The sequence below is a fragment of the Crotalus tigris genome, unplaced genomic scaffold, assembly GCF_016545835.1.
Source record: "Crotalus tigris isolate CLP2741 ecotype Arizona unplaced genomic scaffold, ASM1654583v1 scf7180000022970.308977840:1548163, whole genome shotgun sequence".
NCBI classification, from domain to species: domain Eukaryota; kingdom Metazoa; phylum Chordata; class Lepidosauria; order Squamata; family Viperidae; genus Crotalus; species Crotalus tigris.
In genome coordinates, this window is record NW_024099557.1 from 1411893 (window position 1) to 1428385 (window position 16493).

General features: G+C 45.0%; 1 protein-coding gene across 3 annotated transcripts in view; it reads left to right on the top strand.

Annotated features, from left to right (window-relative positions):
- The window catches only part of MADCAM1 (mucosal vascular addressin cell adhesion molecule 1), a 39493-nt gene that overhangs the window by 19574 nt on the left and 3426 nt on the right, over positions 1–16493 (top strand). Inside the window, exons 2-6 of one of the 3 annotated variants that reach the window (XM_039319327.1) lie at positions 8283–8464; positions 10896–11165; positions 11729–12055; positions 13990–14265; positions 14804–15571. In XM_039319327.1, coding sequence (XP_039175261.1) covers positions 8419–8464; positions 10896–11165; positions 11729–12055; positions 13990–14265; positions 14804–15571 — 1687 coding nt within the window. In that variant the 5' untranslated portion in view covers positions 8283–8418. Of the gene's footprint in view, positions 1–8169; positions 8465–10895; positions 11166–11728; positions 12056–13989; positions 14266–14803; positions 15572–16493 lie in introns of those variants that run through there. The other 2 variants (XM_039319326.1, XM_039319329.1) reach the window with 2 other exon arrangements.

Below are 16493 nucleotides of genomic sequence, written 5' to 3' on the forward strand. Positions count from 1 at the left end.
CACTGGCTGATAGTTTGTACGGTCAAGGGGTTCTTCCTTGTTGCAAGTTTGAACTATTTGCTTGTAGGCTTAACTCACTGATTCTGGTCTTGCCCTCTGAGTGAATAGGCAGCAAGGCCACTCTCTCTTCCCTTATGAGAGCCCTTCAGATCTTTGGAGACTCCCTTTGTATCTCCCATCGGTCTTCTGCTCTGTAGGTTAAGAGCAACCAGGCCTTTTAATCATTCCTCAAAAGTCCTGAGTTTCCAGATCCCTCACTGTCTTAGCAGTCCTCCAAAAAACTTGTTCCAATTGATCATGCTTTGTTTTCACGTGTAATGCCCAAAACTGGAAAGAGCAGCCAAATAGGATCCAACCAGAACTGAGCAGAATGGCACGATGACTTCCCATGATCTGGATTCTTCTTGTTATAGTTAGTTGCGAAGTCGTGTCCGACCCATTGCAACAATGTTCCTCCAGGCCTTCCTGTCCTCTACCATCTTCTAGAGTCCATTTAAGCTCACGCCTACTGCTTCAGTGACTCATCCAGCCACCTCATTCTCTGTCGTCCCCTTCTTCTCTTGCCCTCCATCTTTCCCAGCATTAGGTTCTTCTCCAGTGAGTCCTTCCTTCTCATTAGGTGGCAAAGTATTTGAGTTTCAACTTCAGGATCTGGCCTTCTAAAAAAGCAGTCAGGGTTGATCTCCTCTAGGACTGACCAGTTTGATTGCCTTGACTCGCAGGAGTCTTCTCCAGCACCATAGTTCAAAGGCCTCCATTCTTTGGTGCTCAGCCTTTCTTATGGTCCAACTTTCACAGCCATACATTGCAACTGGGAAAACCACAGCCTTGACTATATGCACTTTTGTTGGCAGGGTGATGTCTCTGCTTTTTAGTATGCTGTCTAGATTTGCCATAGCTTTCCTCCCCAGGAGCAAGCGTCTTTTAATTTCTTGGCTGCAGTCCCCATCTGCGGTGATCTTGGAGCCCAGGAAGATAAAATCTGTCACTACCTCCATTTCTTCCCCATCTCTTTGCCAGGAATTGAGAGGGCCGGATGCCATTTCTTAATGTTGAGTTTCAAGCTATGCACCTATTAATGCATTCCAAGGTACGCCATAAGTTGCTTGTTCAAATGAAACAAAGATGTGCCTGTTTGTTTAGACGGGAAGGGACACTTTGAGAAGTTCTAAGTTTTAATTGCTTCGTTATTAATCTCCTTTCCGCTGCCAGGACGGGAGGTCACACGGCATCCCCCTCTCTCTGGATGTCAGTTCCATTATCCAGCCACTCTTCCTCTTCTGTTTAGGAATTGTTTTCCTAATATTCAACAGGAATCTGTGTTCCTGTAACTTAGCTCCATTCTTCTGCATCCTGCAATCTGGAACAAGTGAAATAGGGTCACTTCTTTGATCATTCAGAAGGCAGCCTTTATCTCCACCCTCACCCCCCTCTTCTCATCTCAAGCTTCCTTCATAGGGTTTAGTTTACAAGGCCTTGTTCATCAACGTTGCTCTTCACTGCAATATCCCTGAGATTGTGTGTGTGTGTGTGTGTGTGTGTGTGTGTGTGTGTGTGTGTGTCTTCAAGTCAGTTTTTGATTCCTGATGGGTGCCTGGAAAAGTCCCTGAAGTTTTCCCAGAAAGATTTCAGAAGTAGTTTGCCATTTCCTTCTTCCTAGGGCTGAGAGAGAGTGACTGACCGAGGTGATTCAGCCGGCTTCATGTCCAAGACAGGACTAGAACTCACCGTCTCCTGGGTGACAGGCCCAAAGTCCCCAGGCAGCTTTCATGCTTAAAGCGGGACTAGAACTCGCCATCTCCCAGTGTTTGGCCTAAAGTCACACAGCTGGCTTTTATGCCTAAGGCGGGACTAGGACTCACCGTCTCCTGGTGATTGGCCCAAAGTCACCTATCCCCAACCTTTTGGGCACCAGGGACCGGTTCCGTGGAGAGAGGTTTTTCCACAGACCGGAGGGTGTGTGGTTTTGTGTGGCCTGCATCCCACGGATGGGGCTTTGCTTGTTTGTGCGGACCGGTTGCTGGCATGCTGCAACCGAGTACTGGTCCACGGACCAGGGGTTGGGGACCCCTGACCTAGCTGGTTTCCTCCCTAAGGTGGAACTTGAGGCAATCTCCTGGTTTCTGAGCTAGCAACTTAATCACAACACCAGACTGGCTCTATTTTCATCTTAAGGTGCCAGAGGCAAAAGTCAGAAGGACATTTGCAGAAGCACCAGTGAGGATAGAGTGAAACCGTGATGCAAAAGCAGCTGAGTTTAATTTCCAAAGCTGGCTGAGGAATTCTGGGAGTTGAAGTCCACAAGTCGTCAAAGGGCCAAGTTTGAAGACCCCTGCTCAAGGGCATATTGATTAGTAAATCAGTTTGAATACAGGCCATCCTCAGCCTACAACCATTCATTTAGTGACGCTGCAAAGTGACAATGACACTGAAAAAAGTGACTTTTGACCAGTCCTCACACTTACAACTGTCCCAACGTCTACACCAGTCTCCAACCTTTCTGGCTTTGCAGACTGGAGGGGGAGGGGGGAGAAGGGAGAGTTTCACGTGAGCAGCGGGCGAGCGCACGCCCGCCCCTCGCACAAATGGAGCTGCATGCGTGTGCTTGCCTGCCCACTTCCACAACCTGGGGGTTTGGTGACACAACAGCTACACAGAATCTACGATCACGTAATCGGAATTCTGCTGCTTGGCAACTGGCGTGTCTTTATCACCATTGCAGCATCCCAGAGTCATCTGATCACCATCTGAGGCCTTCCCAGCCAGCTTCTGACAAGCAAAGTCAGGAACCTCGGAGTCCTAGTGGACAACCACTTAAATATGAGCCAGCCGTGTGCTGCAGCTGCCAAGAAAGCCAACATAGTAGTGCTAGGCTGCATTAACAGAGGGATAGAATCAAGATCACGTGAAATGTTAATACCACTTTACAAGGCCTTGGTAAGACCACACTTCGAATACGGCATCCAGTTTTGGTCACCACGATGTAAAAAAGATGTTGAGACTCTAGAAAGAGTACAGAGAAGAACAACAAACATGATCAGGGGACTGGAGGCTAAAGCATATAAGGAAAGGCTGCTGGAATTGGATATGTCTAGTTTAATGAAGAGAAGGACGAGGGGGGACAGGATAGCCATGTTCCAATATCTCAGGGCCTGCCCCAAAGAAGTCAAGCTATTCTCCAAAGCGCCTGAAGGCAGGATGAGAAGCAACGAATGGAAACTAATCAAGGAGAGAAGCAACCTAGAACTAAGTAGAAACTTCCTGACAGTGAGAACAATTAACCAGTGGAACTACCTGCCTCCAGAAGCGTGTGAATGCTCCAACACTGGAAGTTTTTAAGAAGAGACTGGACAGCCATTTGTCTGAAACAGTATCAGGTTTCCTGCCTGAGCAGGGGGCTGGACTGGATGACCTCCAAGGTCCCTTCCAACTTTATTATTATTATAATGGGGGAAGCCAGATTCGTTTAACAACCATGAGATAATAATAATAATAATACACAGCTGGAATAGTGGACTAGACTCAAGCAGAACTAAAAGCAATGGATAGGAAGACCAGAAAAATAATGACAATGAATCATGCCTTTCATCCACAAAGTGACATTGACAGACTTTATCTACCAAGGCAAATAGGTGGGCGTGGAATGCTACAAGTACATCAGATGGTTGAAGAAGAAAAAATGGCTTTGGAAGAATATCTGAAGGACAATGATGAAGATGCACTGAAATTAGTATATCAGGAAGGCTTACTGACTATTGGAGAGACCAAACTGGCCTACAAGAAAGACCAAATGAAGAACAGAATAGAGGCATGGGAAGACAAAACACTACATGGCCAATACATTAAAAAATAGCTGGGAAAGCAGATAATAACAAGACCTGGCAATGGCTAAGAGCAGGAAAATTGAAGAAAGAGACCGAGGGACTAATTCTGGCTGCACAAGACCAAGCCTTAAGGACAAATGCATATAAAGTGAAAATTGAAAAGACAGCAACAGACGGTAAGTGCTGCCTATGCAAAGAAGCTGAAGAAACAGTGGACCACCTGGTAAGCTGTTGCAAGAAGATCGCACAGACCGACTACAAGCAGCGGCATGACAAAGTAGCAACAATGGTGCATTGGAAGATCTGCAAGAAATATCATTTGCCTGTAAGCAAAAACTGGTGGGATCATAAAATAGAGAAAGTCATAGAAAATGATAAAATTAAACTGCTCTGGGACTTCAGAATTCAAACAGACAAGCACCTGCAACATAACACCCCTGACTTAACAATTGTCGATAATGGGGTTCAATGCCTGGAGATAGCAGAATAGACGAGAAAGAATTGGAGAAGATAACAAAATACAAAGACCTACAAATAGAAATAGAAAGACTGTGGCAAAAGCATGTAAGGGTAGTACCAATAGTCATAGGCGCCTTGGGTGCAATCCCAAAACAACTGGAGCACCACTTGAACGCCATTGGCATTGACAAATTCGCCATTAGCCAATTGCAACAGGCGGCCTTACTAGGAACTGCTTCCATCCTGCGACGATATCTGTATTACATGACTGCCTATCCCAGGTCCTTGGTAAGGACTCAATAATGCCAAATCCAGTCTGAACATCTGGCTGACTGTGCGATGATGATGATGATGATGATGATGATGATGATAATAAAGTTGGAAGGGACCTTGGAGGTCATCTAGATTCTAGTCCAACCCCCTGCTCAGGCAGGAAACCCTACATCATTTTGGACAAATGGCTGTCCAGTCTCTTCTTAAAAACTTCCAGTGTTGGAGCATTCACCGCTTCTGGATTCACTAAGCAACTGCAGTGATTCGTTTAACAACTGTGGCAGAAAGGTTGCAGAATTGGGCACGACTCACTTAACAACTGCCTCGCTTAGTAACAGAAATTCTGGTTCCAACTGGGGTCGTAAATTGAAAACTATCCTGTAATAGGAAAATAGTATTTGTAATCTGCCATAAAATCTTCCAAATAGAGCCAATTTAGTGTGACATTCTTGGAGCACGTTGCCGCTTGGGGCAATCAAGTTATCCTAATTGTACTATTATCAAAGCATGGATGCAATGGATCCTCCTTATTAGCATAATTTTTTCTCTCTCTCTTCTAACGTGCTGCCTAAATTCAATAGTGAACAAATGGATAATATCTATTTTTTAAGTATTCCAATAAGAATCAGCATATTGCAGTTCTGGCTTTGGATGGCTAAGAAAGGCCAAAGGTCTGGGTGTAAAACATTTCCGCCAGCAAATCAGGGCTGCCCGCCAAATTGGGGGATTTTCCCTATTGAGATATTTATCTGCTGGAAGTCTAGAGATTAGCCAGGAACTCTGGGACCTGTCTCTAAACTTCTTCAGTATTTCTGCTAGGCTATTAAATCGCTTCGCTTGAAATGGGGATGGATGATTTTCGGAATCAAAACGGAGCGTCCGGGAATTTGAAGTAATACATATTTTGAAATAATGCTTCTAAGAAAGCCAAAAAAAGGGAAATTCAAATAACTTTCGTAGCTGATTATCTGTGAATTGGTATTCCCCCTGCTGGTAAGCTTTGGGCACTGCATTGAGATTTCAAGATGGGAACAATTTTAGCCAGTGTCTGTTGAGATTCTCAGTCATCCAGGTCAGAGTTATCTCAAAGACTTTTTTCTCAAAAATCAAGTGGGCTGTTTTTTCCTTCAGGAAGAAAACAAGTTTTTTCCTGAAGGAAAAAAACAGTCCAGTTGCCTTTTAACAACAACAACAACAATAATAATAAAGTTGGAAGGGACCTTGGAGGTCATCTAGTCCAACCCCCTGCTCAGACAGGAAACCCTATACCATTTCAGACAAATGGCCGTCCAGTCTCTTCTTGAAAACTTCCAGTGTTGGAGCATTCACAGCTTCTGGAGGCAGGTCGTTCCACTGGTTAATTGTTCTAACTGTCAGGAAATTTCTCCTTAGTTCCAGGCTGCTTTTCTCCTTGATTAGTTTCCATCCATTGCTCCTTGTCCTGCCTTCAGGTGCGTTGGAGAATAGCTTGACTCCCTCTTCTTTGGGCAGCCCCTGAGATATTGGAATACTGCTATCCTGTCCCCCCGTCGTCCTTCTCTTTATTAAACTAGACATACCCAATTCCAGCAACCTTTCCTTATATGTTTCAGCCTCCAGTCCCCTAATCATCTTTGTTGCTCTTCTCTGCACTCTTTCTAGAGTCTCAACATCTTTTTTACATCGTGGTGACCAAAACTGGATGCAGTATGCCAAGTGTGGCCTTCCCAGGGCATTGTAAGGTGGTATTAATACTTCACGTGATCTTGATTCTCTCCCTCTGTTAATGCAGCCCAGCACTGTGTTGGCCTTTTTGGCAGCTACAGCACATGGCTGGCTCATATTTAAGTGATTGTCCACTAGACTCCAAGATCTTTCAGAATTTTAGTCAGTGTTTCTCAACCTTGGCAGCTTGGAGATGGGTGGACATCAGCCAGCATGGGGAATTCTGGGAGTTGACGTCCACCTATCATCAAGTTACCAAGGTTGAGAAAAGCTGATCTTAGTTATTTGTTTTACACTCCTGTTGTGTCTGCACAGAGGATTTCCAGCCTTTTAAGGAAATTGAAGGTAGTATAATGCAAGATTCACATTTAGTGTCTATTTCCTTGAATAACATGAATAAAGAGACCTCTAGAATTCTAAAATCAGTTCATGTTGTGTCTGCCATTTTTCCAAGGGGCAGAAGGCAATGCAGACTAAAAGAGACCTGTCCTTAATCTGCCCTTTCTCCCCTGTCTCATTTTTATCTGCACATCAAGCGAACAAAAGAGTTTGGGACGACTGATGGGGTTGGAGCAAGGAGGAGAAGGAATTGAAATGTCTACCTACTTTTCATTTTAGCTGTTACCCATATTAGTGGGAAACATTTTTATTCCACCAAGTCAGATCAATTCCCCCCCCCCATAGGTCCATTGTAACTTCAAATGGTTGTAAGTTGCAAACTACCTGTAGGTAGTTTTCCCTGTGGATGAAGTGATAACGTATCTAATTCTCTCTTACTGTCCAGCTCACTTCTAACAACACCTAACTAAATCTGCAGTTAACAGACATTGGCCTGTGGAGAAGCAGCATTTGGCTGATGGAATGTTTTCTGTTTCGTTTTTTTAATATGTATGTGCTTGCGTGCACATGTATGTATTTATTTTTTGGCACTGCCAGCAATCTAACGGGCATGTTACTACTTTGACAGTATATTTTTACATCAGGTTAATCGACAGAAGGACCAAAAAGTGTCAGACAGCAGAATGAGCAGCGTAATGTAGCCACAAAATTAATGATTATAGTAATTAGGAAGAAAAAGAATAACTGGAATAAAACAAAGGGGTAAAAGCTGCAAAGTGTTGTTAAACAGCTCCAAAAACTGTGACCGTGTTGCCTGAAAGTCTTTTGTCAAAATAATGATAACTCTTCAACAGTTGACAACCAACACATATTGCTGCAGATCAAATGTAGATTTCTTCTTCCAAAATTGGATAATAATTAGTTTAACCTGCTCATTCATTCCCCCCCTAAGGCTGAATTTGTATTATGGCCACTTTTGAAGTTGAAATCAGCTTCACATTAATAATGTGAGTTTGCTGTCTCTTCCTGAGGGGGAACGATGCATATATTCTTGGCTAAATCCCTCGTACAGGTAGTCCTCAACTTACAACGGTTCGTTTAGTGACCATTCAAAGCTAGCACAGCACTGAAAAAAGTGACTTATGACCGCTTTTCGCACTTATGACCGTTGCAGCATCCCCACGGTCACATGATCAGAATTTAGACGCTTGGCAACTGGCAGGTATTTATGACTGTTGCAGCGTCCCAGGGTCACGTGATCCCCTTTTGCAACCTTCTGATAAGCAAAGGCAAGGGGGAAGCCGGATTCACTTAACAACCAGGTTACTAACTGAACAACTGCAGTGATTCACTTAGCCACTGTGGCAAGGAAGGTCATAAAATGGGGTAAAACAAAACCCGACAAATGTCTCGCTTGGCAACAGAAATGTTTGGTTCGACTGTGGTCGTAAGCCGAGGACTACCTGTATTTGGGATCCGTCACAAAGTCGTTAGAATGGAGTTTTGGGGGCATGGGAGAGGGTTAACTTTAACGTCCACCCTTCCGTTTGAAAACGAAACAAAACTTTTAAGAAAATACTCTTGTGTAGTTGAGTTCTATTAAAGGGGAGGAGACTAGCGGAGAGAAGGCAATTGCTCCCCAATAAGAGCAGGGTGGGCAGTGACATCCCTTTTAAATTTAAGAGTCGTTGGTGCGAGGATTTTGGAACAGATGAAGAACTAGCCACACAGCTGGAAGGAAGGAAGGAAGGAAAGGATTAACCCAGAGCAAGATTGGCTCTCCTGTGCTTAGAGATATCCAGGAGTGAAAGAAACGGCGATGATTTCTTTGATATTCTTGCTCAGTTTGATCTGTTGTAGCTGCAGTAAGTCAAATTTTTTTTTGTACATGTGTTTGTGTGTGTGTGTGTGTGTGAAGTCGCCTATAATATTTCATATTTGTATAACTCTTCCAAAATTTCAATTCATAAAAGCATTCATGCATATGCTTATAGCTAATACTGCATCCAGTTTTGGTCACCACGATGTAAAAAAGATGTTGAGACTCTAGAAAGAGTACGGAGAAGAGCAACAAAGATGATCAGGGGACTGGAGGCTAAAATATGTAAGGAACGGCTGCTGGAATTGGGTATGTCTAGTTTAACAAAGAGAAGGATAAGGGGGGACATGATAGCAGTCTTCCAATATCTCAAGGGCTGCCCTAAAGAAGAGGGAGTCAAGCTATTCTCCAAAGCGCCTGAAGGCAGGACAAGAAGCAACGGGTGGAAACTAATCAAGGAGAGAAGCAACCTAGAACTAAGGAGAAACTTCCTGACAGTTAGAACAATTAACCAGTGGAACAACCTGCCTCCAGAAGCGGTGAATGCTCCAACACTGGAAGTCTTTAAGAAGAGACTGGACAGCCATTTGTCCAAAATGGTATAGGGTTTCCTGCCTGAGCAGGGGGTTGGACTTGATGATCTCCAAGGTCCCTTACAACTTTATTATTATTATCATTATTATCTGAATTTAGTTGTGGGGAGACCTGGGGAAGAGAGTCAAAAACCAAATAGCACTTTGCAGCACAGATAGTGAACATCGATTGCCATTGGATACGCGAATCATTTTACCATAGATACATTTTGAAAACTGGACCAAAAAAAGCAATAAGAGGTGCATTTGCTGCATTGATTGATTGCCGTTTTATTTTGTTCAGCCTTTCTTGCTATAAGTTCAGAAATAGAATCAGAAAGTTTTAGGTTGGCTTTGTACAATACACTTAACGTGATTGTAGAATAGATCCATCTTCTGGGTCTGCATAGTTTATTAAAGCATCAATTAATTTTTCCAAGGACCTGTTTCCCTGTGATTTCATCCCCAGATTTGTCCTTGGGAGCACTGGAGAATCAGCCTTTACCTTTGGCAGAGCAAACAACAGAGTAACAGAATTGATGGGACTTCTGAGGTTTTCTAGTCCAACCCATTTTGCTATCTAGTCTCATCTTGAAAGCATCCCCAATCTCTGGAGGCCAGATGTTCCACTGATTAATTGTTCCCATTGTCAGGAAATTTCTCCCTAGTTCTAAATTGGATCTTTCTTTGATCAGTTTCCATCTCTTTCTTCTTCTTTCTGCTTTGGAAAATAAGTTGACCCCCACTTCTTTGGGGCAGCCCCTCAAATATTGGAACACTGTTACTTTGTCATCCCTGGTCCTTCTTTTCATTAGATTAGATTTTTCCCAATTCCTGCAGGAGTTCTTTATACGTCTTCAGATATTTCAAGACAGAAAGACAGGATGTAAGAAAAAAGAATATCTAAATAGCAATAGCACTTAAGCTTATATACCATTTCACAGTGCTTTATAGCCCTCTCTGAGCGGTTTATAGAGTCAGCCTGTTGCCCCCAACAATCTGGGTCCTCATTTCACCCACCTTGGAAGGATGGAAGGCTGAGCCAACCTTGAACCCCCTCAGGATCGAACTGGAGTGAGCAGTGAGTTAGCCTGCAGTACTGCATTCTCACCATTGCACTACCACAGCTCTTAAATGCTGATAGATTAACCCAGGATCTCCTGCACTGTAAAGCCGGGGTCTTCAAACTTGGCCCTTTTATGACTCGTGGACTTCAACTCCCAGAATTCCTGAGCCAGCCATGCTGAGGGGAAAAGGAGAGGTTTCCAAGCTGAGCCAGGCTGGCTCAGGAATTCTGGAAGTTGAAGTCCACAAGTAATAATACTAATAATAATACTAATAATACTACTACTACTAATAATAATAATAAAGTTGGAAGGGACCTTGGAGGTCATCTAGTCCAACCCCCAGCTCAGGCAGGAAACCCTATATCAGGGGTAGGCAACCTTGACTCTTTTATGACTTGTGGACCAACTCCCAGAATTCCTGAGCCAGCCATGCTGAGGGGAAAGGGAGAGGTTTCCAAGCTGAGCCATGCTGCCTCAGGAATTCTGGGCGTTGAAGTCCACGAGTCATAAAAGAGCCAAGGTTCCCCACCGCTGCTATTAGACCAACTCTAATCCAGTGGAACTACTGGTTTGTACCTTTAGAGCAGGGGTCTTCAAACTTGGCCCTTTTATGACTTGTGGACTTCAACACCCAGAATTCCTCAGCCAGGCACCCTAGCTGAGGAATTCTGGGAGTTGAAGTCCACAAGTCGTAAAAGGGCCCAGTTTGAAGACCCCTGAGGTAGAGGAGGTGGGGCTTACACTGAACTGGACGGAAGGTGATGGAAGTGGCAGTCGAGCTCAGCTGAGGAAGACATCACAGTGCCTAGAGCTGAGGAAGTTGTTCATTTGCCCCAAGCAGGTCTTCCGACTTCTCAGCCCGCCATCCAGCCTCGGAAGCCACTGGTGGAACGTGGAGGCACCCTTCAACTGATCTGTTCCATGGATTGTCCTGGTGCTGAAGTGGAATGGGAAGGCCTGGACACCGACTTGGGGAACATCATTTCAGACCAGGAACAGAGCATCCTAACGCTGAGCAGTGCCACCATTAACATGGAGGGGACAAAGGTGTGCTCAGGAGAGTGCCAGGGGGTGTCCTCTCTGGCCAAGGTGGAGCTGAAGGTATATTGTAAGTTCAAAAAGCATCTGCTCTCTGTTGGTTTTCTTGAATCCATTTCTGGGGGAGGAAGTGAGCAAGGAAAGGGAAGGGGGGCAACTTAAGAGAGAAACGGAGTTAGAAGAATAGAAGGAGGGAGGGAGGGAAGGAAGGAAAGAAGAGGGAAGGGAGGAAGGAAAAGAGAAAACAAAAGACGGAAATCATTTTTGCATACTTGTGTTGTTTGTACTCGTGAAAACTCAACTGTGTCTCAAGGGCATCTCTAACATTTTGGGGATAGACAATGATCGAGTGTATCTCTTTTGGAGCTTGTTACTATTGTTCTTCATAATGGGAACTATAATTATATTTCTAAGCCAATAATGCCAGTCCTCTGGGTAGATGCCAACATTTCCTGAAACAATAAGGGAAAACAAATGGCCTGAGAATATCATTACAGTTAACACAATGCAGAGCAATTAGCCAATGGCACAGAAAAAGGACTGCCCCTCTTCGGCATGGAGTTGGCACTTAACAACCGAAAGCAAAGCTACAAAAATACACAGCAGGTCTTCCCCTGCCTTCCTCTGTCTCAGCTTTTCCAGATACTTTGCAGCTGGACTCCCAGCCCAAGACGCTGACCGTTGGGCGGCCGGCTCGCCTGCTCTGTTCCATAAGTCACATCTACCCTCACGGTGCCCTGACGCTGAGCTGGTTCCAGGGAGATGAACCGCTGCAGGCTTCCAGGGAGATGGAGGAGGAGGAAATGGAAGAGGAAGAAGACCAGCTGTTTGTCTACCGCTCTGAACTGGAGCTCCCAACTGTGGCAGAAGCTGTAGCTTATAAATGCAAAGCAACTTTGAAGATTGACGAGCGGAACTTTGCCGAAGAGAAGATTGCTATGGCCATCGCCAGCCCCAAATGTAAGTATCACATGCACTTTTTGACGCTTTTCCCAGACTTTGAAACGGGGCCTGTGCCAAATCAGGATTGCAGGTGAATCTTTTTAATAATAATAATAATGATAATAATAATAATAATCAGAATAGACAAGAAAGAACTGGAGAAGATAACAAAATACAAAGACCTAGACTGTGGCAAAAGCAAGCAAGGGTAGTACCAATAGTGATAGGCTCCTTGGGTGCAATCCCAAAACAACTGGAGCACCACTTGAACACCATTGGCATTGACAAATTCGCCATTAGTCAATTGCAAAAGGCGGCTTTACTAGGAACTGCTTCCATCCTGCGACGATACCTGTAATACCATCAAACATCCACATCTGCCTATCCCAGGTCCTGGGTAAGGACTCGATAGGTAGACAAAATGCCAAATCCAGTCTGAACATCTGGCTGACTGTGCGATGATCCTCAATAATAATAATAATAGTTGGAAGGGACCTTGGAGATCATCTAGTCCAACCCCCTGCTCAGGCAGGAAATCCTATACCATTTCAGACAAATGGCTGTCCAGTCTCTTCTTAAAAACTTCCAGCGTTGGAGTATTCACCGCTTCTGGAGGCAGGTTGTTCCACTGGTTAATTGTTCTAACTGTCAGGAAGTTTCTCCTTATATTCTAGGTTGCTTCTCTCCTTGGTTAGTTTCCATTTGTTGCTTCTCGTCCTGCCTTCAGGTGCTCTGGAGAATAGCTTGACTCCCTATCTCCCTGAGATATTGGAACATGGCTATCATGTCCCCCCTCGTCCTTCTCTTCGTTAAACTAGACATACCCAGTTCCAGCAGCCATTCCTTATATGTTTTAGCCTCCAGTCCCCTAATCATCCTTGTTGCTCTTCTCTGTACTCTTTCTAGAGTCTCAGCATCTTTTTTACATTGTGGTGACCAAAACTGGATGCAGTTATTCCAGGTGTGGCCTTACCAAGGCATTGTAAAGTGGTATTAATACTTCATGTGATCTTGATTCTATCCCTCTGTTAATGCAGCCCAGCACTGTGTTGGCCTTTTTTTTGGCAGCTGCAGCACACAGCTGGCTCATATTTAACTAAGAGAAAAAAAAGGGGTACAAAGAGGAGGAAAGTGGGTTTTTTTTTTTTTACTTTTTTTAGTGAAGTAAAATACACACACGCACAAAAAAGAGAGAGACAACCTTAACTTTTGGCTTCGGATTTCTAACTATTTCAAGTCATTTCTAGAATAACAAAATCATTCTAATCATCAAAGTTTCTTTTTTTTTTTCAGTTCCCAGCAAAAAGTCCAAAAGCAATTTCCAAGTAGAAACAAAACTAGATAAATTCTTCTAATTAAAAGAGTTTGGCCATCTCCATAATTACAGCCAAATCTCATACTTGGAGAACTTGTCTTCATTTTAAACATTTTCATCCCCAATTTCATTAGTCAATAACTTTCACAATAAAGTATTATTCAGGTACAGCTTGGGTTTTTTTTCTTTAAAGAGCCAAAAATGAACTAGCTAAATCTAATTCAGTTCCAGTTTTGAAGAGTTGGCAAATTCTTCAGCCTTCAGCCCCATTTGGGGGGGGGGGGAGTGAAACAGGACCAGTAATGTTTTGACTTTGTTGTAATGGGTGAGGCCAATTTTTCAGGCCTGTTTTATGCCTAGGGCAGAGATCTCTAAACTTGTGGTTTAGAAATCCAGTTATCTCCTGTGCTAGGAGATAACTGGATTTCTCCAGGTGGGAAAAACAAAACTGTCTCGGTTTTTGATGCTTTGTGAATACCTTAATTTTAGGGAGGTCATTTTGCCAATAAAAACTCCCTTTCCTGTCATTCTGGAGATAATTGGAGGCTGCCAGTTGACCCCCTACTCACCATCTAACAGAAGAGACCTAAAGTCTTGAAACAATTTCTCTTAACAATTCTAAATATTTGGTTTCCAGCTATGCAGGAGCTTCTTGGTGCTAGTGAGACCATCGTCCTTACTCCCACATCTGGAAGGACAAGTCAAACATCTGCTCTGGAGCTACTCGCCACAGCTGATTGGAAGTCCTCACTTGGGACAACCACTAGCCTTCTTCAACTTCTTTCTACTGAGCATACCAGCTCTGGGGCATCTGTGGTTACACCAACAGCCATCCCCACATTGGAACCCCTAACCGAAGACCATAACTCCATCACAGGGGTCAACAATCTCACTGGAGCTTCTGACCCAACAGGTAACCCTCTGGCAGAGCTGGGGACAACCTCTCCAAAATTTGAGACAGGGTCCATCACCATGCACAATTCCATCTTGAGATGTCACTAGGTTTAGGTCAGTGATGGCGAATCTTTTAGACACCAAATGCCCAAAAACTGGCCCCGCCCCATCCCCTGCCCTGCCTGCCCGCAGGGCCACTCACCGCCTTCAGGGCCCGCCCGCAGATTGCCCAGGCAGCCCAGCAGCACCATGGCAGCCATGCCCTCTGCCTGCTCCCCGCAGCATCGTCTGCGCACGACGGGGCGTGAGGGCAGAGTCTTGTCCACGCTGCCTGGCTGCCATGTCCTTGGCTGCGCTGCTTCACATGGGCCACGCTCAGGGGCAACTCTTCTCCAGGGGGACTGCTGGTGAGGAGGGGGTCATGGGGGGAGGCGAGGCTGGGGCAATGGCACGTGTGCCCTCTGAGAGGGCTCTTAGTGCTGGCCATAGGTTCGTCACCACTGGTTTAGGTCTTTCAGCCAAACTCAGGATTGTTTTGCTTGTCCCTTTCTTAACAGACCAAGAATTAACTACCAAGCCTCTTTCCACGGCCAACAGTTTCTCGACAGGAGGGACCACTGAAGAACCAACCACTAAGCCTCTTTCTACGACCAGCGGTTTCTCAACAGAAGGGACCACAGAAAAAACAACCACTAAGCCTCTTTCCACGACCAGCGGTTTCTCAACAGGAGGGACCACTGAAGAACCAACCACTAAGCCTCTTTCTACGACCAGCGGTTTCTCAACAGGAGGGACCACTGAAGAACCAACCACTAAGGCTCTTTCCATGGCCAATGGTTTCTCAACAGGAGGGACCACTGAAGAACCAACCACTAAGCCTCTTTCCACAGCCAATGGTTTCTCAACAGGAGGGACCACTGAAGAACCAACCACTAAGCCTCTTTCCACGGCCAATGGTTTCTCGACAGGAGGGACCACTGAAGAACCAACCACTAAGCCTCTTTCCATGGCCAACGGTTTCTTGACAAGAGGGACCACAGAAAAACGCAAGGATGCCTGCCGCCCCATGATCGTACCTGTGCCTGCCGAAGGAACCACGGGAAGCGTCCTTCGCATCACATGCCAGACGTCAGAGTGCCACAGAGGTGTCCAAATCCAGTGGGTGGAAACCCCCATGGCCCAATCACGGTACCGCCTGGAGGAAGCCGAGGGCCAGTCGACCCTGATGGTGGAGAATGTCAGCTTGGAGCACCAGGGACTCTATCGATGCGTTGCGATTGCCAGCCCACCCCGGGTAGCCAGCCTGCGCATCGTGGTGTCTGCCGGTGAGTGAGATGAAATTGCACATTCAAGATACAGGTAGTCCTCGACTTACAACAGTTCGCTTAGGGACCAATCAAAGTTACAACAGCGCTGGAAAAAAGGGACTTTGACCATTTTTTACAGTCATGACCACTGCAGCATGGTCACATGATCAAAATCCGGACGCTTGACAACTGATTCGTATTTATGACGATCGCAGTGTCCCAGGATCACTTGATCCCCTTTTGCGTCCCTTTGATGAGCAAAGTCAATGGGGGAAGCCAGATTCACTTAGCCCTGTTAGCTTTAACTTAACAACTGCAGTGATTCCCCTAACAACTGTGACAAGAAAGGTCATAAAACGGGGCAAAATTCACTGAACAACTGCCTTGCTTAGCAACAGAAATGTTAGGCTGAATTGTGGTCATAAGTCGAGGACTGCCTGTATTGGGTTTGGGTCACATTGAGCGCACTAGGGTAAAATCTGGTTGGGTGACTTTGGGTTAATCACCAGGAGACTGTGAGTTCTAGTCCCGTCTTAGGCAGAAAAGTTGATCTGGCTCAATCAAAAGGAAACCATGAGTTCTAGTCCTGCCTTAGGCAGTGTTCCAATATCTCGGGCTGCCCCAAAGAGGAGGGTGTCAAGCTATTCTCCAAAGCGCCTGAAGGCAGGACAAGAAGCAACGGATGGAAACTAATCAAGGAGAGAAGCAACCTAGAACTAAGGAGAAACTTCCTGACAGTTAGAACAATTAACCAGTGGAACTACCTGCCTCCAGAAGCGGTGAATGCACCAACACTGGAAGTTTTTAAGAAGAAACTGGACAGCCATTTGTCCAAAATGGTATAGGGTTTCCTGCCTGAGCAGGGGGTTGGACTAGAAGACCTCCAAGGTCCCTTCCAAGTTGTTTTTTATTATTATTATTATTATTATTATTATTATTA